This window comes from Grampus griseus (assembly GCF_964374135.1).
Source record: "Grampus griseus genome assembly, chromosome: 1".
NCBI lineage: Eukaryota > Metazoa > Chordata > Mammalia > Artiodactyla > Delphinidae > Grampus > Grampus griseus.
Window position 1 is genome coordinate 174,833,809 of NC_139017.1, and position 23,977 is coordinate 174,857,785.

Consider the following 23,977-nt stretch of genomic DNA (forward strand, 5'->3'; position numbering starts at 1 on the left):
TTGGTTACCTTTTAGGAAAGTTAGCACTTGATTTGGATATCCTGTGCTGTCTTGCAGAATAAAATAACGAGGTAATCACATCCAGCCTGTCAGGCACCGGACTGTCTTGGGTGAGGTGCTTGGGTAAACGACCTGAGCGCTACCGGATGGGGACATAGTCATATAAACCTTAAACATTCAAAAAGGAAAAGCTCCACATGCAGGGGTTTTAATTGATGAAACAGAGAAGACCCAAACTGCAGTCCTATGGCATCCCCACCGCCCCAGGCTCTGATTTACACGATGAGAACTGAGACCTGGGTCATTCCGGTCACAGGCACAAAAGCTCCCATTTACATGGAGAGGATTGGCATTCTTCTGCCAATTTCAGAGACACTCCCTCAGGAGGACAAGGCGCTTAAAAGCCAGAGACAACCAGCTGGGCCATTTGAGTGCTTTCACAGTCTGTTCTTCCCAGCATGCCCAGCATGGCGAAGGTGAAAGAAGGTAGATCCACAAGCTGTCCTCTTGAGATGCAAGAAAACAGTGATTCTGTTTCTAAGCATGAATTTTCCTTCCTTTGTTAAACAGGATCTAAGATGTTAAGCTTTTGGCTGCCATACATTTCTGTCTTTTCTGAGAAATCAGATAATGCTCTTCTCTAGGCTTTCAAATCTGGTAAAAGGTTTCTTCCCTCCTTCAGTGAACTTTTCTCTTTATCACTAGGATTTCAGTGAGACAGGTAACTTCTGCAGCTAGTTGGGAAGCCTGAAAATCACAGCCCTCCCTTCCTTCAGCTCCCAAGTCCACAGCTCAATTCCAGGGCTTCTCTTTTTCTCTTCCAGTGCATCGACAAAGCCCGGGACCTGCTGGACGCTGAGTTAACTGCGATGGCAGGAGAGAGCTACAGCCGGGCGTATGGGGTGAGTGTGGACCGTCTGCACGGTGCAGGGTTGGAAGCACATTTCAGTTCTTTTTGCAGAGTGGGCTCATGAGGACACACAGGCTGCCGAGAGCATGCCTGTGGGACCAAAAAGAATGACTGAACTGAAGCCTGGCTTTCGAATTGTTCACGCTGTGTTAAGTTGGAATGCGATTTGCTTCCATCAGGCCATGGTTTCTTGCCACATGCTCTCCGAGCTGGAGGAGGTCATCCAGTACAAACTTGTCCCCGAGCGCCGGGAGATCATCCGCCAGATCTGGTGGGAGAGACTGCAGGTGAGCCTGGTAGAAAGCCCCGCTTAGCCTGCCCCGTCCTCCCCTGCTCAACATAAGCTTCCTGCTTCCTCACAGAGGTTCCGTTTGCATTCAGAGCAGAACACCCACAGGCTTCTCACCTAATAGGCCTCTAGCTGCGAGAGAATGACCTCTTTTTCAGCCTCCTTTTACCCTTCTCTAGGAAGGAAAAAAAAATTTTTTTTCTTTCTTTTTTGGCTGCACTGCACAGCTTGTGGGATCTTAGTTCCCCAACCAGAGATTGAACCTGTGCCCCCTGCAGTGGAAGCGCAGAGTCCTAACCACTGGACCACCAGGGAATTCCCAAAAGAAAATATCTTTAATAAGTGACATAATGGCCAGCCAGTTGAGAATCTTGACCTCAAAATCAGTGGTTCTCAACTTTAGCCACACAATAGAATGACCTGGAGAGCTTTTTTTTGCCTTTTTCAAAAAATAAATTTATTTATTTTATTTATTTATTTTTGGCTGTGTTGGGTCTTCGTTGCTGCGCACGGGCTTTCTCTGTTTGCAGCGAGCGGGGGCTACTCTTCGTTGTGGTGCCCGGGCTTCTCATTGTGGTGGCTTCTCTTGTTGCAGAGCACGGGCTCTAGGTTCATGGGCTTCAGTAGTTATGGCTTGCAGGCTCTAGAGCACAGGCTCAGTAGTGGTGGCTCACGGGCTTAGTTGCTCCACGGCACGTGGGATCTTCCCGGACCAGGGCTCGAACCCGTGTCCCCTGTATTGGCAGGCGGATTCTCAACCACTGCACCACCAGGGAAGCGCCCTGGAGAGCTTTTAAAAATCTGGATACCCAGACCACTTCCCAGACCAAATAAACAAAATTTCTGGGGATAGACCCAGGATCAGTATCTTTTCAGCCTTCCCAGATAATTCCAGGATGTGACTGACGCTGAGAACCACTGCTCTAAATCCACTTGCTGACTGCCTGCATCCAGCCCTTTAAGTGGGGTGACCTGATGTGTTCATTTACTGACCCCTGCCATTTACAGTTCCTCAGGTCATAGTCATCCCATAATCTCTGTGCAGACTTTTTTCCACTGAAGTTTCCCCTCATCGAGAAACTTTTCCAAGTCTTCCATCAGTATTCTCATTGTACATTCTGATCATTGTAGCTTGAGGAGTTGTCAATTCCAGATCTGGGAGTCAGGAGTCTTAAGTGTCCTTGGAAAGGACAGTTCTCCCATTCTTTGAGTAGGGAGGAGAAGTTTGTTGGCAAATCCTTCACTGCTCCAGAAGCCACTTGTCCCCCTGCTTGTCATAATCAACCTTCGTCGATTTTAAGCTGTTTCCTCTTGACCCAATCCACACTTAATTCCAAATTCTGTCCCCAGACAAGTTGAGGTTTGTGCTTCCAACTTTTCAGTAGGCTGTGGCAGAGCCTTTTGACTCCAAGTTGCATTCCTGTCCACGAAGTTCCAGGCACATTCCACTGGAAAGGAAAAGAGCGGGGCAAAGGATTGCCTATGAATACAGTCGTTTATGCTCTGAAATGAGCACATGCAGTTCTTTCACATGTTTTATTAGCAATTATGAAGTGCCCAGTGAATGTTTTGATGGAAAATTGTCCATTGAACCCCAGAAAGGAATTCCACAAAGCCAGAATTTCCCACTTGACTCGTACACACCCTGGTGTTTTTAAGTGCCTATAATGAGGTGAAGAGTTTCCAAATCAGAGATCTGATGAATCTTCTGCCATTCTAACAAGTGGGCAAAATAGAGACTTGGAAGGGGGGTAGATTAAATGAGTCTCAGAAGGGACCCGTGTTTGACTTTACTGTGTCCAAGATACCATCATCATCTTAGGCCTTCATGACTTTCCTACCTTAAGACAGGAAGATGCTTTTAGGTTTCCAGGGGCCAAGTGATTTCAGCATCTGGGAGAAACTAGCAGATGATGAGAAGTCACCAAAACAGTCACTCAGTGTACTTTTTTCTGTTTTTCTAACTTTGCAAATTACTGTCGTTACACATAACAGGACAGAAAATTATGGTCCAAGGCCTAAAAATACAGCGTTAACTTTGTGGTAGGAATTTGGCTCTTGTGGATGGCTTGCTGTCAGAAACTCAACCAACTGCCTAGGCTGGAAGAGTGCCGTTTTGCGATCAATTAAACTGAACTCCCCAGCCAGTGGCTCCCGCGGGGCAGTTTGAGAGGTCAACCTTACTTGCATTGGGTCTTTTCTTGCCTTGGGTTCTTTATTCAAGCTCAGATTGTGTCCTGTCATGTTTAAAAGCCTGCAACCATTGTCGCTAGACTTTTAGACTTACCTCCATGGAGGACAGCTTGTTGTTTGGTTTCATGGAACTCTCTGATGAAGTGATCTCAGAAACCCATCTCCCCTGGTGTTTGTCTCTGACTCTGACTTATTCTCAGGAAGGTGGAGGAGGAGAGGCTCGCTCTGTTCTCAACAGTCTTTTGATATAAAATTAGCTTAGCCCCTTTGATAATGATTAATTCACTTTGTTTCTTTTTAGTTTAAAAGAATTTATATGTGTGAATGAATGAGTCCCTTTCCCTTCTATGTGCAGTTTTTGATCTGAAACGAATAAAAATGTAGAGGAAAGACAAGGTCATGATCTGAGTGCAAGTTTGGCTCTGATAACTTCAGAAATATAAACACCACCAACTTTCAAACAACATCAATTGAAAATTTAATTATTTCAATTTTGTTTACACTTAATTAGTTTTTAAAATTTTGAATGATACATTTTAAATTTAATTTCTTTGTCAGTGATAGGCATCTTCAACCAGAGAGACTGAAGCAAAAAATTAAAGCTAAAAATACATTATTTACAATTCAGAAAAGAAATTTAAATAATTTAGTTCATTTAAGCCTCACCATGGCCCCATGAAGTTGGTACCATTTTTATCCCATTTTACAGATCAGTCACAGAGAGGTTAAGTAATTTGTCCAAAGTCACATAGGTAGTACAGTGGACGGGCCAGAATTCAGGTTCCAGAGTCCTTGTTGTACTGCTTCTCGAATTTTGAGAAGTTCCTAAGAGGTGTTTCACTCACAGTACCCTTCACTTGAGAAAGATGAGATTACGAAAATGAATCTCTTTTTTGTTTCAGGGTGGGTTTCACTGTTGCTTGTGAGGGGCTAAGTTATAGCAGAGCATGTGTCTAATCCTCGCTTCTGGACGTTCCAGGGCTGCCAGCGTATTGTGGAGGACTGGCAGAAAATCCTCATGGTGCGGTCGCTAGTGGTCAGCCCTCACGAGGACATGAGGACCTGGCTCAAGTATGCAAGCCTGTGTGGCAAGAGTGGCAGGCTGGTGAGTGTCCCCACCGTTGGGTAGGGTGGGAGTCTGAGGGGGTGCTCCTGGCCCAGTGCTGTGTATAACCCCAACCTCTTGTTTTGAAGGCTCTTGCTCATAAAACCTTAGTGCTGCTCCTGGGAGTTGATCCATCTCGGCAACTTGACCACCCTCTGCCAACAGTTCACCCCCAGGTGACCTACGCCTACATGAAAAATATGTGGAAGAGCGCTCGCAAGGTCTGTGCTGGAATCCTGCAGGAGACCACATTTCTCCAGAATGCTCGCCTAATCTGCTGCTCACTGCCTCCTCCAGGCCCGAAAGGAAACAGCGTCCAAACCACCATGCCAGGGAGTTCACTCCTGTCAGGAGGCTATTTGGCCTCATTTCAAAAAGTGAATCATATTCAAGGAGGTGCACATACACCATTGATCAAACCACCGAGTGCGATCACAGTTCTATTTACTAGCAGCTAGAATGTGCTAAAACATAGAAAAAATTTCTGGGTTGTGTTTTTCCCCCTAAGAGAAGTACCCAAAAAAGCATGTTTGTGAAAACACAGACTGAAACTTTCGTAAGACCAACTTGGTTTTTCAGACTTCTCGTCTCCTCTCCTGTCGTCAGTTTGGGATTCAGAAGCAGCAACACCCAGAGTGTGATGCTGAAACCAGTGGGGAAAGTCACCTTGAAGCCAATGTAGAATTCCTCTGACTTTATTTACAGACAGGTCCTTGGGAAATAGATGTGGCTTCTTTTCTGTTTTTATTTTTTAAAACAATCTCCCCGGACGATGGTGATGATTAACAAAAAGTAGGCCCTGGAGGCAAAATCAGCGCCTGCTTTGGCTCCCCCATCATCGTCCTCATGAAACAGAAGAGGGAGTCCCAGCTCTCCTCTCCCTGTTGTTGTCCCCACAGTGTCCCTGAGATGAGAAAGGAATGCAGAGCAGCCGCTGGAGCTGTGGCTGTGGAAGATGTGATAAAATCGCAGTGGAGTCTCGGCTGAAGGCTTACTTGGGAGATCCCTGGGCTCTGTCAGAAGCTGATTTCTTTTGTGGGTGCTGGATCCTGTGACTCTGAATGCCACCCAGAGTGGGAGCCACAGCCCTGCACCACGCACTGGGTCTTTGATTGGGGCACGCTTCAAATATCATGGCCCAAGTGTCCTTCTCCAAATGTGCAGTTTGGGGTTTTTTCTTTTATTGTTGTTTGAGGGGGGGTTGTTTTGTTTAGTCTCTGTGAGCCTCCCAGGCCAGAGCACTTCTGATTCAAAGCCTGGCCTTCCTCCAGGCAAATGAGAAAATCAGAAGGTGCTGGATCTGGATATAGTCTGGTTTCCTTCCTATATGGAGCCTCCAAGTCTTTGAATGTCTTGCCGAAGGCAGGCGGAAGGAGGGTTTTGGCTAATATTTCAACCACGGAGTGGCTTCTTTCAACATAGGACCACAGCCCAACTTCTCCACAGATTATGGCCTTTTCTTAGGAACCCAGATTCTAGAGGGAGACCATAAAACCACGTGGATTAAAGATTGAGAAATCTATTTAAAATTAGGTGCTTGAACTTCAAGCCCGGAGCTAGAGATGCCGCATCTTCGTAAGAGCTCAGGGGCTACTCCAAGAAAACTGCCTACTTAATAATAATTGTGCTATTGAACAAGTCACTTTACTTCTCTGAGCACTATGTTCTTCCTCCATAAATAAGGACTGTACTCTCTGCTTTGCCTGAGGCAGATGGAAATGGGGAAAAGCAGATCCCGTTCTGCAGGAAGACATCAGGCGATAGGTGTATGTCCACTGTTTTTCTAGACAAGACAGTTCACAGAATCTAGAGACAGGCTGGTTCCTTCTGTGAAATTTCACTAAGCCGAGAACATAGTTCTGGCCCACAAACGACGCAGGCAGTCAAGAGCCAGAATAGTCTGCCCAGCTTACACTCTGGGCCTGAGAGAAACCCCTTCCTCCAAGCGAGCGGTCCATCGTCCGTAAGAGAGAAAGAATCATGTTTCCCCCTCCTCGCTTCCTGGGGATGGAGAAAAGAAGGAGTTTTTAACAGAACATTTTTAATTCCTTGGAAATAAGTTGCCTCCATGCCACAGAGTAGAAAGATACTAGGGTCTCCCATGCTGGGTAAACTGACTAAACCTAACATTGGGCTTCAAATCCAAACTAATGCCCAGCCTTCCCGGTTTTGGCAGTTTTCGTTTTGTTCTTGTAGAGTCTCCCGAAGAGAATTTAAACTCTCTCTGGACAGTCAGTGACACGGAGCCTGTGGGCTCTGGAAAGCACCTGGCATCCGAGTTCCTAGTTCAGTTCTTAACCATCTTACCTGATGTACACACTAACCACCCTGAGTTACCTTCCACCTTTTTCATGAGGGATCACTTAAGGACTCCCTCCCAATTCTTTTTTCTCTTCCTAATCAGATTTAAGTCTAGCCAGTGTAGTTCCCATAGAAGAAAAACTAAAGGAACACTTATCACTTCCCAGGTGTGAGATGCTGGTATAGCTCATTTTTCACAGCCACTGGTGAGGGGTGGAACTCTGAAGACAGATGTCTGAGGGACACAGGTGTCTTGGTAACTGTTAGAACATCTGTGTTTCTGCCCTGCCCTCGTGCGTGGATTAGCTGCCTGCTAAATCATTGTCACGTCATTCTGCCTCTGGGTTAAGCCCTCTCGACGCCAGGTAATTAATTAATTCCTTATATATTAAAAGTATCTAAGGTTGGTCCTGGCCCCCAAGCCAGGGAGTTTCAATTTTCCTTCAGGGCCATCATTACTGACATGTTTCTATTCAAAAAAAGAAAAAAAAAGACTCTTACGTGATTTACAGTAAGGAAATCATTCTGACATTTATTTGAAGTGTTGGGTTTTTTTCTCTCCTTTTCTGTAGCAAAGAACACATTCTCTTTTTCACATTTATCACGATGCTAGTATGTGTGGACATGGCAGGCTTATACAAATGGCTTGTAACTGACTCTCAGATCTCTGACTCTGTCTCTGCTCTTCCCTAGTTCCACTATCTGTTACCAACCCAGATGCCTTCTGCTCACTTTGTATAAAATCACATAGTGTAAAGAGATGTAACTGCTGGAGGACGCTCTGCAGATTTTGCTCCTAAGCCACCCTATTCAACTAAATGTTTGCTTGGGTAGTGTCCCCCCCATGCCACTTTGATGTATGAGGGGCCTCACCCCATCTCTCTGTTCTATTTGGGTACTGAGGGTTCTGTCAGATTTTTAAAAATATTTTATTGAGATATAGTTGATTTACAATGTGGTATTTCTGCTATACAGCAAAGTGATTCAGTTATACATATATATACATTCTTTTTCACATTCTTTTCCATTATGGTTTATCACGGGATCTATCACATTTTTTTAAACTGTAATTTTTGCTACGCTAGTGTCCAAGGTACCACAGTGTTTTAAACACATGCTGAAGTTTTACTAGCCTGAAACAATTCCCCATAAGCCTGATTTCCCCCAGGGCAATATATTGATAGTGAAGTAAGCAGTGGTTTGAGATTACTTCATATGAATTGTTTTTGGGGGTAGTCAGGCGAGTAGTTTTTCTAAGGCTTATTAAGACTTGTAATTACAGTTGGCCAAGGAGAGCTAAGACTTGCGTTGAAAAAATATGAATCTTCTTGAAAAGCCCAGCCATCTCTCAGCATCACACCCCGGTCCTCCATTCTGCGGGGTCCTCACCCTGTGTTCTAGGGTGTTCCGTTGGGAGAGGGTTGGCTTAGGTGCCTGTGAACAGCAGTTCCTGTCCCCTGAGGTTGGGCCCAGTGCCAAGTGGTTCCCTGTGTCTTTGTCCTGCTACAGATCGATGCCTTCCAGCACATGCAGCACTTTGTTCAGACCATGCAGCAGCAAGCCCAGCACGCCATCGCCACCGAGGACCAGCAGCACAAGCAGGAGCTGCACAAGCTTATGGCCCGGTGAGCTCCCCAAGGCCGGGCCCGCCGCATGCCAGCCCTGCCCCACCGGCAGCCTCTGCTGCAAGGGCCGTGTTCAAGGCTCCCGGAGCAGCCGCTCGCTTACATCTCTCACCGTTTCCAGCAGGGGTCCCAGGCAGCCATCGAATGACGCTACTCCAAAATCTCTGCCACTTACTTTCCCAGGATCCAGCAGCCCAGGAGCACCTGTGTGCTGTTCTCCTGGTGTCTGGCTTTAGAGTTTGATATGCTGCTACTGCCAGATACGCTGCTAATTTGATGTGTGACTTTAGATAAGTTACTTAACCTCTCTGTGCCTCGGCTTCCTCGTTATATAAAAAGGGGATAGTGAGAGTTCCTTTTTCCTAGGGTGGAATGAAATGGTGTGAGGATTAATGGAAAGAATACATCAGGCCTTTAGCACAGAACCTGGAATAGCTTAGCAATCAGTAAAAGGAAAAAGTAAGGGAGAAGCCATATAGCAATCAAAAGAAAAATTGCTCTCAACAGCTACCACCCACCATAATGAATGTGGGGGAGATAGGTCCATTCAGACCTCCGTGTGCCAGGTACCTGGTTTATGCTAGCATTGAAAGACAGAGGGCAAGAAAAGACCATCCCTTGAAAAACTTGATCCCCAAAGCCTGTCTTTTTCCTTCCATGTGGCTAAGAATTCTGACGGCTCCCTCATGTTGCTTCCCGAGAGGAGGAATAAATATCAGGGAGGCTTTGGTGCTCCTGCAACGTAATTCATTGTTCTCCTTGAAAGGCTCTTCTGAGGAGGGGGCAACCTGGGGGCTTGTTTCTCTGTTTTCAGATGTTTCCTGAAACTCGGGGAGTGGCAGCTGAACCTGCAGGGCATCAACGAGAGCACGATCCCCAAAGTCCTGCAGTATTATAGCGCCGCCACGGAGCACGACCGCAGCTGGTACAAGGTAACCAGAGACGGGAACCTCCCGCTGCCTCCTCCAGACGCCTGCCTGTGCACCCTAGTGGCTCGTGCTTTACAGCAAGGCCTTGGTGGCCTGGTCTGATACCGCGAATTGGCTTTTTTGAGTGCTGGGAGCCAGTTTGTTAGAGGCCCTTTCCACGTCTAATTGATAGATTCTTTGACTTGAAAAAGACTTATTATGCCGTGAGTGTGTGCGTGGCTCTGGGGATGCTGTTGTTTTATAGACGCTTGGCGGCTTGTTTTCCTAGAGCATCTGCACACATGGTTAGTCTCTGGGACTTGTGTCTTCCCTTGGGTCATCTGTTCCTTCCCAGCTTCTTTCTGATTCCCATCCCTTTCTGCTCCTCATCTAAGAACTGAACTTTCTGTTTTTATTGGAAAGCTCCGGGTAACATCCTGTTATATCATAGGAAATTTTTCAAGAAGATAAACAGAATTAGAAAATGTATAAAAGATGTGATTGACTGGGAGAGGACTGAGTCTTGGGCGTATACGTCTTTGGTGAGAGCACACATTCTCATGTTTTTCTCTCTTTTCTGAGGGGCCTCCTGGTAAGAGCTTCGTGGTGTGGCAGGTGTCCTCCATTTCTCTCCGGTGTCTCCTTAACCGGCTGATACTGTGTGAATTAATCCCTCTGGGATCCAAACCTGCATCTGGAGACCACAGAAACATCAACGAAATTCTTATGCTGCTTTAAGCATGCTTCAGTCTGATCTGAAAAATGCTCATTTTGTGAAAGCAGCAGTAATTATTCTCTCTAGGACAGCTTCAGTCTGAGGCTGGAAGAATATGTCCAGTGAACCCTTGGTCAGTTGGAACCTTACTAATTAGAACTGTGTCCTAACCAGATTACTTTTCTTCATTCAGCTTTTCAGAAAGAAACAAATCACAAGTAAAAAACTGGCTCCAGGACTTTTAGTTTTAGTTTTTTCCTAGCATGGGCCCTTTTGGGTCTATACTGTCTGGTACCATCAGTGGTGTATGTTAGTCCCATGTGCATGCAGGACTCTTTCTGTCTTGTTCAGCGGGACCCCCAGCTCATAGTACATATGTAAGAGGTATTTGTCGAATAAACAAAAGTATGGGAAAACTGAGCCTGGGTCATTGTAGGATTCTTACTCATCAAATAGAGGTTGATTATGATCAATCTACTCTGCTTAGCTGGGGAAATGGACACTTCCATGTTAAAGAAAGGTTTTTAGCAAGGGATGCAAAGGAATTTACTGATTATCCAGAAAGTCCAACTATGAGCAGATTTTTTTTTTTTTGGCTGTGATGGGTCTTTGTTGCTGTACGCAGGTTTTCTGTAGTTGAAGTGAGTGGGGACCACTCTTTGTTGCGATGCGTGGGCTTCTCATTGCAGTGGCTTCTCTTGTTGTGGAGCACGGGCTCTAGAGCGCAGGCTCAGTAGTTGTGGTTCACGGACTCAGTAGTTGTGGCTCACGGGCTCTAGAGCGCAGGCCCAGTAGTTGTGGCTCGTGGACTCAGTAGTTGTGGCTCGCGGGCTCTAGAGCGCAGGCTCAGTAGTTGTGGCACACGGGCTTAGCTGCTCCGCGGCACGTGGGATCTTCCCGGACCAGGGCCTGAACCCGTGTCCCCTGCACTGGCAGAGTATTCTTAACCACTGCGCCACCAGGGAAGCCCAATGAGTGGATTATTTAATGTCCTCCTACCACTGCAAACTTACCAGGTCCCAAATCAAACTGTCCCTCATGCTCTGTACACCAGGCAATGCTATTCCATAGCGTCACTGCAGCTCAGAGCGTCAGAGGTGTGAATGGTTAGCGCCAGAGGCTGCTTCTGGCAAGCAGGCGCTGAGCACTGGCTCTCTGACAGGCCCCGAGCCAGGTGTGAGGGACGAACGATGACCAAGAGTCACCCTCCGTGGTGGTCCTGTGCTCTCAGTGTGTCCCCTTCCCCACTGTCCTCTGGCCTGGTTAAGACCTTCACCCTCACCCCCTGAACCTCTGCCCTCTTAAATAATCTGTTTTATATCTGCTGCCAAAGGAATGTTTGAAGCCCAGCTTTTAACTCAGCTTTAAAAACTCCATTTCCTACAGAATGAGATGGGACGCCCTTGGTCTCACATGCCAGCTGCTCCGTGGTCTGAGCCTGCCGCTTTGCTGGGCTCCCCCTCACTGCTCTCCTGCGTGTGCTCTAAGCTTCAGTCACATCTGTCTGCTTGTGTCCTGTGAACTGTGCCGTGCTTGCCCAGCCTGCATCTCTGTCCCTGTTCCTCCTCTGCCAGGACGCCCTCCCTGCCACCCTCTTGCGCCGTCCTTGCCCATCTAAGGCTGCTCAAGACCCGCCGCAGTCTCTCCTCTGTGACGCCTTGCCCGCCCGTCCCTGGCATTCCCGTTGTCTGTCTCTTGTTGCCCCGGTCACGTTCTGCCTATTTTTAGGTTTTTGAGTAACTTACCCTACTAGATTAGCAGGTCCCTGAGAAAAGGCCCATAGCTTGTTCCTCCTCATGTGCCCCCCACCCCGCCCATGGCACTCACCACAGCCCCCGATACAGCAGATGCACCGCAAAATGAATGAATCGCATTGGATTTAGTAAAATGCCCCATTCCCCAGTGTTCCACGAAGTGAGGATTTGCTGTGCTGACCACTAAGAAGAAAGGGTGGCCTGCACTCTACCTCAGCTGTGGCCTCACACCCTCAAGGCCCTTGATGCCTGAGCTTCCTGCCCCTGCTGGTGTCACAGCCCCGATGTCTGTCCTCTCGTCCCCGCCCACAGGCCTGGCACGCGTGGGCTGTGATGAACTTCGAGGCTGTGCTCCACTACAAACATCAGAACCAAGCCCGCGATGAGAAGAAGAAACTGCGTCACGCCAGTGGGGCCAACATCACCAACGTGGCCACTGCCGCCACCACGGCGGCCACGGCCACTGCCACCAGCACCGAGGGTAGTAACAGCGAGAGCGAGGCTGAAAGCACTGAGAACAGCCCTACCCCATCTCCTCTGCAGAAGAAGGTCACTGAGGTACCCTTCCTTCCTCCCCCATCAAGGACGGACCCAGGCACCAGGCGCTCTGAGGGATGGAGGCTGATAGGAGCCTGAGGCCCTACTCGGAAGCTCTGGTTGAAGCCAGAAAACATGGTTTGCCATCGGCATTGTTTGAGACAGTACTTTTGTTTATATATTTGGGTTTGGGGAACTGACGTAGCCCCTGTGCTGAAGAATGAGGTCCTTGTCATGCTTCCCATGTGACTGAGCTCATTCTCCTAATGCTCTGCACCGGTGTGAAGGCAGCCTACACATCTTCGGGCCCACTCTGAGCACAGAGCCCGGCAGAGTCCATCCCCTGTCTTTTTCTCTCCCCTTCCACCTCCCCTGAGGCTGTCGGTTCAGGGCCTGGGGCAGCTGACCAGCCCAGAGATCAGCATGTTCAGGGCCTTAGCCCCACCTCCTCTGCCACCCTGTTCCGGAAGCCACTGTTAGCCCAGGATAGTAACAGTTACGGCACCGTTGCCATTACTGAATGCTTGCTCTGTGCCAGGTGCTGATATAAAGGCTTTCTGTGTATTAGCTGCTTTAATCCTCATAACCACTCTTTGAAGGGGATACTATTTAGTATGCTCTTATGCCCATTTTACAGATGAGAAAGCTGAGGCAAGAGTGTCACTAACATACGTGTGTTCCAACAGGATTTGTCCAAAACTCTCTTGATGTACACCGTCCCTGCTGTCCAGGGCTTCTTCCGATCCATCTCTTTGTCACGAGGCAACAACCTCCAGGACACGCTCAGGTATCAGGGAAAGGAAGGGAAGCCCTGGTGGGCCATGTGGATGGCAGGTCACAGAAGTCACACATAAAGTCCTCTTTCCCTACCCACCCCGATGAGCACGTCCCAGAGTCACAGCTGACCAGCCCCACCTGTGCGGGTGAAATCTGCAAAGAGGAGGGAGCAGTGGCCCAAGGACTGCCCGTGTGTGGCTTGTTATGTAGGAAGAAGAAACCCAGCTGTTTCTCCCAATATCGCTGAAATTCCTTCAGCTTTTGGAGGCAACTCTGAGAGGCCTAAACAAATGGCAACAGGCCAGCCAGCCCAGAGGCTCTAGGTGACCAGCCCTCCTGCGTTTGGGGTCTCCACTGGCTAAGTGCCAGGTTTCCAAGTTGCTGCTGTGCTGCAGGCAACTCTTTCTGCACGTGCAAAGCTTATCCATGGGCTCGTCTGTTAGTGTTATGAGCTGATGCCATGGTGACCCCTCTGTGTTACCTGGAATTAAATAATCATTCACTTGGAATAATCGTCCTGTGTTTGGCCGAGCACCGCTGGCCATCCCCACCCACCCACTCCCAAGCAGTCCCAAGACCGAACACATTGGAGAGCCACTGATTTGGAATTCTGCCATTTCTCTTCCCAAGAGTCTTGAAGATGAAAAAACAGACAAAAGCTGGTAAATTAAATTTTCTATGACTCATTTTTCTTTTCCAGAGTCCTCACCTTATGGTTTGATTATGGTCACTGGCCAGATGTAAATGAAGCCTTAGTGGAAGGGGTGAAAGCGATCCAGATTGACACTTGGTTACAGGTGAGGGTACTTGGTTACAGGTGAGGACACTTGGTTATAGGTGAGGCTCCTTGGTTACAGGTGATGACACTTGGTTACAGGTGAGGCTCCTTGGTTGTAGGTGAGGACAATTGGTCATGGGTAAGGGTACTTGGTTACAGGTGAGGTACTTGGTTACAGGTGAGGACACTTGGTTATAGGTGAGGCTCCTTGGTTGTAGGTGAGGACAATTGGTCATGGGTAAGGGTACTTGGTTACAGGTGAGGTACTTGGTTACAGGTGAGGACACTTGATTACAGGGGAGGACACTTGGTTACAGGTGGGGATGGGTCAGATTTTGCTCCTCGTCTGTCTCCTCTTACAGTCATACACTGTTGAGAGTAGCAAGGAAGTATGTGCTGTACAGTGGTGAGGAAGTAGGGATCGACCCCAAGGTCAAGACTCCATATTTTCTTCAGTTCCTTTTAGAGAACTGAAGAGAATGAACCATTTCCAAGCCCAACAGCATCTACCAAACAAGTCATAAGAGCTGTTCGTGGCTCAGAAGAATAACTGGAGTTGTTTCCACATCTCATGCTGCACACTGTGTCTTTCTGAATATCAGGTTATACCTCAGCTCATTGCGAGAATTGATACGCCGAGGCCCTTGGTGGGACGTCTCATTCACCAGCTTCTCACAGACATTGGTCGGTACCACCCCCAGGTACGTGGAGACCCGGGGCAGTTTCTCATCTAACTGCTGACCTTCTGATTTGGTGGTCAGCCTTTCCTAAAGCTGCTCTAGAGATGCGAGTGCAACTGGGAGCTAAGTGTCCTGTCCTGCCCCCGGGAGGGCCTGCCTAGCTGGCAGGCTCTGGGACCCAGGGCCCTTCCAGGAAAGAAAGAACCCCCGCCAAGATCGTATAGCCCCTGCCTGGTAGACTCAGATGAGTGTCGGTATCATCTTCTTGTCATCCTCCTTTCACACGAGTTTGGAAATGTTCCTTCTGTATTTGCTTCAGGCCCTCATCTACCCGCTGACGGTGGCTTCTAAGTCTACCACCACGGCCCGTCACAATGCGGCCAACAAGATTCTGAAGAACATGTGCGAGCACAGTAACACCTTGGTACAACAGGCCATGATGGTGAGTCGGGGCAGGGCAGATTTCACGGCCTCTGGTCACCGAGCAGAGGTCTTGAGTGAGATTGTCTTTCTTCCTCATGACAGGGCTGCGTACTCCCTCTGGCTGCCAGATAGAGTACCTTCTGTTTCTCCGAGACAGGCCTTCCTGAGCTTAGCTTATCCTTGGTGCTTCCCTCCTTCCCCTTTCTGACCCAGGTGAGTGAGGAGCTGATCCGAGTGGCCATTCTCTGGCACGAGATGTGGCATGAAGGCCTGGAAGAGGCATCTCGCTTGTACTTTGGGGAGAGGAACGTGAAAGGCATGTTCGAGGTGCTGGAGCCCCTGCATGCTATGATGGAGCGGGGACCCCAGACTCTGAAGGAAACATCCTTTAACCAGGTATGGAATGAAAAAGCGTCAACTGACGGGACTCCAGAGCCTTTTGCAGACGCCTTTCCCTCTAACCTCTTTACTGACTTGAAGAAAATGTATTCTGATGGAGGGAGGTCATAGGATATAAAACATCAGAAATTTATTTGTCACTACGTTACAAGAACTCTCCCAAAACTTTAATGGGAAAACTATGGGATTCCTCACGAGGCCATCTCGTCTGTCTTCCGAACTTACTTTACCTGAGAAGCCATTCTGAGGTTGGGACTTTGGGGCTGGAATACTGCCGAGCTTCCCTGCTGAGCGATCCAGGCCAGTGCCTTCTGGCCAGGGTGCGCTCCCGAGGAGTTCTGCTGTCTGCTTGGGGACTCAGCCTTGTGGCTTAGTCAACACAAATGACAACTTGCAAATTTCCCCTGCATTCCCTCTCAGGCGTATGGTCGAGATTTAATGGAGGCCCAAGAGTGGTGCAGGAAGTACATGAAATCAGGGAATGTCAAGGACCTCACCCAAGCCTGGGACCTCTATTACCACGTGTTCAGACGAATCTCAAAGCAGCTGCCTCAGGTAGGATCTTGAGGCTCCAGCAGGGTTAACGGTCATTATAGTCCTTTCTGTTTTATTGTCCGTGAACATTCTAACACTAACCCCCCAGCACCTGGTTCCACTTCTACCTGCAGACAAGGGACAAGTCATCGCTATTAGCAACCCATTGAAAAATACTTAAATGGCATTTAAATTCCTCCCTGAGGCAGAAAACTAAACCCTGTGGTAATTATTCACAGCTCACATCCTTAGAGCTGCAATACGTGTCCCCAAAACTTCTGATGTGCCGGGACCTGGAATTGGCTGTGCCGGGAACATATGACCCCAACCAGCCGATCATTCGCATTCAGTCCATTGCACCATCTCTACAAGTCATCACATCGAAGCAGAGGCCCCGGAAGTTGACGCTTATGGGTAAGGACCGTCGTGCGGACCCGAGACTCGGGTAAGGACCCAAGTCTCCCTCCCACCCTGGCAGACCCCTCCCCTCTCCTGAAACGACTGCTCGCTGTCCACACGACTAATCTTTCTCCCGTTTATTGAGAGCCGAGTAGGGAAAAGTGGGTTTCTCCTTTACTGCCTCCTCCCTGGGACCCCTCGTTGATTCATACAGCTGTGCTTACTTAAGTGAAGCATAACACTCCCCCCCACCCCCAGAACAGGTGGAAGGGAGCTGTGAAGGCCTGCGATGTGGAGGATGGGTGGGTGGGCAGCTGTCAGGGAGCTGATGAGGCAAGAAGGAGGCCCCGGATACAAGCACGGCAGGTGACAGGCCACGTCGAAGGAAGGGCACCGGGCTTGAGTGTCCCTGTTTACTCTCACATTCTCTCTTTGTGGGAATTGCTGTGTAAAGTGAACAGACGGAAGTAGAACTCAGTTCAGACAGTGAGGTTCGTTACCTAGGGGGTGTGGTTTCGGGAGGCCTGAGTGCTCTGCTGACACTCTCAGCTTTCTTGCCTTTAACAGTGATTGTGTTTTTTAAACAGTGATTATTCACCGGCAGCAGCAAATGGTGGTCCACGGGTTATTGTCTCTCCGTGGGCTGGCCTTTTCTAATACTAAAACACGTGTTGGTCAGCTTTCAGAAGCGTCTAATTAAAGAGACTTTACCAAAGGACTGTTTTCGGAGGTGTGGCTGAGTTAAGAGAGCCGGTAGTGTGAAGTTAGTCCTCACCCCTAACCTCCAGCATGAAGAGGGCACAGAGCCCGCCAAGGGCTGTAACCTGGAAAGAGAGGCCGTCCCCTAGAAGCCGTGGCTCAGACAGTGGGAGGGAGCTATTTCCAGAACCGTAGCCTGGCCAGTTGTCAGGGGCAAGTACCCTGACCTCTCCCTCTTCCCACCCTCTGACCTCCTGCCACTGCCCCCATTGGCCAAGCACACAGGGGAGCCCAGGGGATGTGGTCTCTAGGGGTCAGGCTTCTCGGGTCAGAGCAGGACAGAGAAGGACAGAAAGTGGGCTGGGGAGGGGACATGTAGAGTGACCATCTTTGTGCAGACTTGTTCCTGGCCCTCGAAGACAGTTTTTTAAAAATTTTACTTATGTTGATTTGAACATCTCATTGGCGGACCATTAACAGGAGGGCCATTCTTTTCATCCGTTCTAGGGAGTATTTCTTCTCTTTGTAGGGACAGTATGACTGGGTAAGTTATGTGTCCACAGACTTGTGAATGCAGTGGTGGTCCACCAGCCAGTGGGATTGAGACCCTCTGATCCTCGCTGACTGCTCCCCCCATTCTTTACAGGCAGCAACGGGCACGAGTTTGTCTTCCTCCTGAAGGGCCATGAAGATCTGCGGCAGGACGAGCGAGTGATGCAGCTCTTCGGCCTGGTCAACACCCTTCTGGCCAATGACCCGACGTCTCTTCGGAAAAACCTCAGGTACTCAGGGTGCCGAGAGATCTTCTAGGTATTTCTTAACGTCTCTCCAGGTAGTCGTGTACCTTCGCCAAATAAATAATTACATACCTGACAGGAAGTCGTCAATAGCCAAGGTGTCCAAGAGAAAAATTCGCCAGGTTTTTAGACTGTTCTCATGGGAAATGCCTTTGATAACCTCCAGAGGATTCAGAAAGGAACACTTTGTGGCCTTTAGACTGGAGATTACACAAATTCAATGTGTTCTACCCTTACAGGATGACAGCCCTGCCAAGCCCTTCCTGTCCTCAGTCTTCTCTTACTCCTCTTTCTGTTAAGAACATAGATATGGGGCTTCCCTGGTGGCGCAGTGGTTGAGAGTCCACCTGCCAATGCAGGGGACACGGGTTCGTGCCCCGGTCCAGGAGGATCCCACATGCCGCGGAGCGGCTGGGCCCGGGAGCCATGGCCGCTGAGCCTGTGCGTCCGGAGCCTGTGCTCCGCAATGGGAGAGGCCACAACAGTGAGGGGCCCGCGTACCGCAAAAAAAAAAAAAAAAAAAAAAAAAAGAACAAAGATATTAAGTGGGGAGGTTATTTTAGGCTTAGAAATAATCACGGGATTGTTCCCCCAAAGGAGTGAGTTTGTTAGACAGCTTGGGAAGGCTGATGGTGCCTTCACACCGTCAGCCCCCTGACTCTGTGTGATGCGTTATCCTTCACAAACGTCCCTCATCACACACCCCACAATAGCCCTGTGCCGGCGGGTTCATTCAAACCAGTTTGCATGTGCCATGAGTGGATCAAAGTTCTACTCTGGGGCTTCCCCGGTGGCACAGTGGTTGAGAGTCCACCTGCCGATGCAGGGGACACGGGTTTGTGTCCCGGTCTGGGAAGATCCCACATGCCGCGGAGTGGCTGGGCCCGTGAGCCATGGCCACTGAGCCTGCGTGTCTGGAGTCTGTGCTCCGCAACCGGAGATGCCACAACAGTGAGAGGCCCGCGTACCACAAAAAAAAAAAAAAAAAAAGGTTCTACTCTGTTTTCTGCTCAGTGACCCTGCTTCCTCATGGGTTTTAGCATCCAGAGATATGCTGTCATTCCCTTATCAACCAATTCGGGCCTCATCGGCTGGGTCCCCCACTGTGACACGCTGCACGCCCTCATCCGGGACTACAGGGAGAAAAAGAAGATCCTTCTCAACATCGAGCATCGCATCATGCTGCGGGTATGTGATGAGTCTGCCAGGCCCAACCCTTTAGTGTCTCGGAGGCAAAACTCACCAGTCAGGGAATCTGCACAAAGCTGCTTTTCTCGTTCTCCTATACGTGTCCACCACTGAAAAATCTGTTTGAGGGAATTAGCTGTTGACAAAGGATTAATGATGTGAGTCCTAAAGCAGATAACCTTCTCTAAGAAACAGAAGGACCCTAAAGCCCAGAAATTAGGTTTCCATCACCCTCCGTGAGACTAGACAGCATTATGTATCAGGCAACATGTATCTACTGAATACTAATAATGTATACAGAGCACTGACTGGCCATATGGGGAAATAATGCTTAGTAGGTGTGTGAGTGAGGAGAACGAGAATTGTTTGTTGCCCAAAACCGTGAACCTTTCAGTGTTCTCGTTCATACCGGTAGCCTGGCACTGAGGCAAGGCCCGTTTTACCCTTAGCCCTGGCACTTCCTGTGGTCATTGGGTTAGAGTGGCCACTGCTTTTCTTTGTTTCCCTTCTCCTTTTGGCGGTGGTGGGGAAATTAGAACCCAGCCCTGCCTGGCCACGGAGGCTTGTTTCTTCCTGGGTTGCCTATCTCAGGCCGCCCCTCACAGCCCTTGTGTCCTGGTGCAGATGGCTCCAGACTACGACCACCTGACTCTGATGCAGAAGGTCGAGGTGTTTGAGCACGCCGTCAACAACACAGCTGGGGACGACCTGGCCAGGCTGCTGTGGCTGAAGAGCCCCAGCTCCGAGGTACGGCACCCCACCCCACCCCACCCCACCCCACTCGTGCCACTGCCCTTTGGTGCACCCCCTCGGGTCAGGAATGGTTTTCTTGTTTGTTCCTGTGCACCTGGTGGACGAGTCTCTGTAATGATTAGCTGTGGATGATGGGCAGTCTTTTAGAGCAGAAACTGAATGGGCGAGCCATGCAATCTAGCAGTAGTTAGTAGTTTCAAGTTTCAACCATTGCTTTACGATAGTATTTTATTTAAGGCTGTTAAATCTTTTTCATATGTATTATAAATTTCCTATTTATTTGGTTTTTCAATTTTGTTAACAGTATGTTTCTCAGTTTGAAATTTTTGTTTTGGTTTTGATGTGCATTTTTAAATGTTAGAAGTTAATAGATTTTTAATCCTTTTCTTTAAAGTCTACCTTTGGCTTTATATTTAGAAAGTCTCCACCTCAAGATTACTTATCTTTTCTTGTACTAATTATAAGATTTGTGATGTGATATGATACTGCTGTATGATAAATATAAAAGATGTTAAGAGAGTAAATTACATAAGTTCTTATCACAAGGGGAAAAAAAAGATTTGTGTTTACATTTAATCCTTAACCCAAGTTGGAATTTAAAGTTAGGGCATAAATTTTATTTTTTTAAGACGATGAAGTAATATTTTAGTATTACCAAATCATCCATCCTTTCACCACTATTTAAAAGAGTCAATTTTTATTATATACTAAATTCTTATATGCCTTTGGATTTCTTTCTAGAATTTCTATTTCATTGATCTTTCTGCCTGTTTCTCCTCAAGTATCCCACTGTTAACACAAGTCTCTTCTCATTGGCTATTTACATATAATTTTTTTCCAGATAAATTTTGGGATCATTTTGTCAAGGTCCCTCAAAAACGTGCCAATGAATTTTTATTGAAATTACTTTAAGTGTATTGAATAATCTGGGAGGATAGTACATCTTTTCAATCTTAAGTGGATATCCTTAAATGGATATTTTCACTGACTCAAGTCTTTATATTTCTAAGCAAAGTTTAATTTATTTATTCATCTAAGTTCTGCACATTTCTAATTAAGTTTATTCTGAGCATAGTTTATCTTTGTAATTATGAATGTGATTTTGGTTCCCTTATACGTTCTAACTGCTTATTGATGGACTATAAGCAAACAACTGATTGGGGTATAATTATGTTGAAACAAGTTAGTTTCCAGAGCCTTGGTTCACGTGTGCTCCTGTGTTCTAGGTGTGGTTTGATCGAAGAACCAATTACACCCGTTCTTTAGCAGTCATGTCCATGGTTGGGTATATTTTGGGCCTGGGCGATAGGTGAGTGAATTTGTTTCTTTGAGTCTTGCTTCTTGAATGGCTTCATTTTGTAGCCATTGTAGTTTTCTTGAATGGCTTCATTTTGTTTTCCAGTGAGATTTATGACCATTTGGTAAGTATTTGTATTTTGTACTTTAGGCGCTTTTTGGGGCATCAACCTTAGTCCCCTATTTATTGTCCATGCCAACAGAACAACACATCAAACTAAAGAGAAGAAAAACAATAGTTCAAGGGTACTACTTTCTCCATAGGTTGGTTTAATGTATTAAAACCCATATTAAATCCAGTTGATTTTATTGATTCAATAAACGTTCATCAATCACCACCATGCTAAGATAAATAATTCTGTTTCCTTAATTGAAACCAACCAAAGTAGATCCTTCTGATATTCCTACATAATAAATTTCATCCTAGTGTACTGACTGAAAAAGTAGTTTAGGAATGTTCAGAAATTCAAAACAAAAACAACTAGTATTCCGACGTCTACTCTTCTTCTCCTGAGATCATGTTTCATGCAATTATTTGAGAGTGAAAAAAATTTTATCCCACAGAAATAATAAATTCCTGTTTTTAAAAAACTCAGAGGGACTTCCCTGGTGGTCCACTGGTTAAGACTCCGTGCTCCCAATGCAGGGGGCACGGTTCAATCCGTGGTCAGGGAACTAAGATCCAAAAAAAAAACTTAGTAAAACACCTGTTGAATTGGCTCAGGGGCTCAGGGAGATGAGACCCTATGATAGGTGCCGAGTAGCGAAGATAGAACCTTGTCACTCTGAGATGCCAGCACTGCCAGGAACCATTTATCCTGTGACCAAAGACCTTGGGATAGCAAATTGTCTCGGTATCATGGGGCAGCTTGTGATTCACACAGATAAATTCTCATTTGAGCCCTAGGGCAGGGGTCGGCAAACCTTTTCTGTAAAGGGCCAGATAATAAATATTTTAGGCTTCGCTGGCCATACGATCTCCGTCACAACTACTCATCTCTGCTGCTGTAGCATAAAAGCAGCCTGAAACAATGTATAAACAAATGAGTGTGGCTGTGTTCCAGTAAAAGTTTACTTACAAAAGTTGGAGGGGTGCTGCTAGATTTTGCCTGAGTGCTGTAGTTAGCCAGCCCCTGGCCTAGAGTCTCACAGACTTGGGGATTTGTTCATCTGTGCTGTTCTCTTGACCTCCCCCGGTCTCTCTTCTGTTTCTCAAAGACACCCATCCAACCTGATGCTGGACCGGCTGAGCGGGAAGATCCTGCACATTGACTTTGGGGACTGCTTTGAGGTGAACACGCGTTCCAGAACACCACGTAACCTCACCTTCCCGGATGATCACTTTCCACCCCGCTCCAACCACTTAGGCAAACTTAAGCCCAAAATGCATTATCCTCACCCCTGCCTCTCCTACCAAGGTGATAGAAAATCAGTCTCATAAATGACATCCATGCTCTTTGATACTTGCTGTAATTGGACTCAGAAAAAGGGGGATGGGGGGCACGGTTCACAACCCTCCTTTGTTTGTTTGTTTTTTTCTTTTCGGCCGCTCCGCGCGGCACGTGGGATCTTGGTTCGCCGACCAGGGAATCAAACCCACTCCCCCTGCATTGGAAGGGCAGAGTCTTAACCACTGGACCACCAGGGAAGTCCTTTATAATTTTTTTTTTAAGTTTCTTTTTTTTTGATGTGGACCATTTTTAAAGTCTTCGTTGAATTTGTTACAGTATGCTTCTGTTGGTTTTTTTTTTTTTTGATATTTTGGTTTTTTAGCCGCAAAGCATGTGGGATTTAGTTCCCTACCAGGGATCAAACCCGTACCCCCTGCACTGGAAGGCGAAGTCTTAACGAGGGAAGTCCCCACACACGCTCTTTAAGTGGAGGAATCCCTTATCCTTGACATGGCCTGCTGGTCAAAGGCCTGGGCGTGATGCACACTTGTCTTTTTCTTTTTTTCTCTCTTTCTCTCCCTCACTCTTTCCTCTCTTTCTCTCTCCCCACCCTCCCTCTCCCCCTCTCCCCATTTCTCCCCCTCTCCCTCTCCCCCACCCTCTCTCTTTTATTTTTAGTTGTCTATTCGATCCCAGTGACAAGACCCGTCACTAAACTCAAGCTGCTTCCTTTCTGTGCTCTAATTGAAGTCGGTGCTGGTGATGCAGAGGAAAGCCACTTGCCTGCCCCTGGCTTCAGCTGAGGAAAAGTCTAACCAGTGGACTTGGTTTTTCCCTTTATTATCCTTAGGTTGCTATGACCAGAGAGAAGTTCCCAGAGAAGATTCCATTTAGACTAACGAGAATGTTGACCAATGCTATGGAGGTGAGTGGATATTGATAATGAGCTGATTTGAAGCGGGACCGACACAGTTCCAACCCTCTCTGAGGACAGACTTGCTTCCTTTTTAGATCTCCACTTCCCCAAATGCCCAGGTTATTCTGTAGTCGTTTCTTGGTATTTTCCATTGTGTTAGAAATGATCCGTCTTTGAAAGTCTTACCAACCTTTACTCCAGACCTTGTTTTATATGAATCACAGTCCTGACCTGACCCTTTGCTCTGAAGACATTCCCAGCCTGGCCCATCAGTAATGGGCTAAGTCGTCTTCCTGAGTGGAGGTGACACGCCTTCTTGACTGCCTGACTTTCGGTTGTAAGGCCTTCAGGGGCCAGTGTTGGTGACCTCTGTGGTGAATGGCTCTGGCCCATCTGCAGGTCACGGGCCTGGACGGCAACTACAGAATCACATGCCACACGGTGATGGAAGTGCTTCGGGAGCACAAGGACAGCGTCATGGCTGTGCTGGAAGCCTTCGTCTATGACCCCTTGCTGAACTGGAGGCTGATGGACAGTGAGTCTTAGCAAGTGCCTGGGAACTGGAGTCCGCACTCTCCCAAAGTGGGAGTATCTGACGCATTCCATTTCA

At 47.6% G+C, this 23,977-nt stretch overlaps 1 protein-coding gene across 3 annotated transcripts in view; it reads left to right on the forward strand.

Annotated features, from left to right (window-relative positions):
• Positions 1–23,977, forward strand: part of MTOR (mechanistic target of rapamycin kinase) — a 117,502-nt gene that overhangs the window by 85,978 nt on the left and 7,547 nt on the right. For all 3 annotated transcript variants that reach the window (XM_082660176.1, XM_082660178.1, XM_082660177.1), the window contains exons 33-53: positions 825–902; positions 1,090–1,197; positions 4,372–4,497; positions 4,587–4,718; positions 8,308–8,423; positions 9,238–9,355; positions 12,113–12,358; positions 13,024–13,124; positions 13,815–13,911; positions 14,495–14,593; positions 14,892–15,014; positions 15,209–15,391; positions 15,815–15,949; positions 16,168–16,342; positions 17,673–17,808; positions 18,864–19,011; positions 19,636–19,758; positions 20,991–21,073; positions 22,279–22,351; positions 23,302–23,376; positions 23,767–23,902. In XM_082660176.1, the coding sequence (XP_082516302.1) occupies positions 825–902; positions 1,090–1,197; positions 4,372–4,497; positions 4,587–4,718; positions 8,308–8,423; positions 9,238–9,355; positions 12,113–12,358; positions 13,024–13,124; positions 13,815–13,911; positions 14,495–14,593; positions 14,892–15,014; positions 15,209–15,391; positions 15,815–15,949; positions 16,168–16,342; positions 17,673–17,808; positions 18,864–19,011; positions 19,636–19,758; positions 20,991–21,073; positions 22,279–22,351; positions 23,302–23,376; positions 23,767–23,902 (2,611 nt within the window). The remainder of the gene's footprint in view (positions 1–824; positions 903–1,089; positions 1,198–4,371; positions 4,498–4,586; positions 4,719–8,307; positions 8,424–9,237; positions 9,356–12,112; positions 12,359–13,023; positions 13,125–13,814; positions 13,912–14,494; positions 14,594–14,891; positions 15,015–15,208; positions 15,392–15,814; positions 15,950–16,167; positions 16,343–17,672; positions 17,809–18,863; positions 19,012–19,635; positions 19,759–20,990; positions 21,074–22,278; positions 22,352–23,301; positions 23,377–23,766; positions 23,903–23,977) is intronic.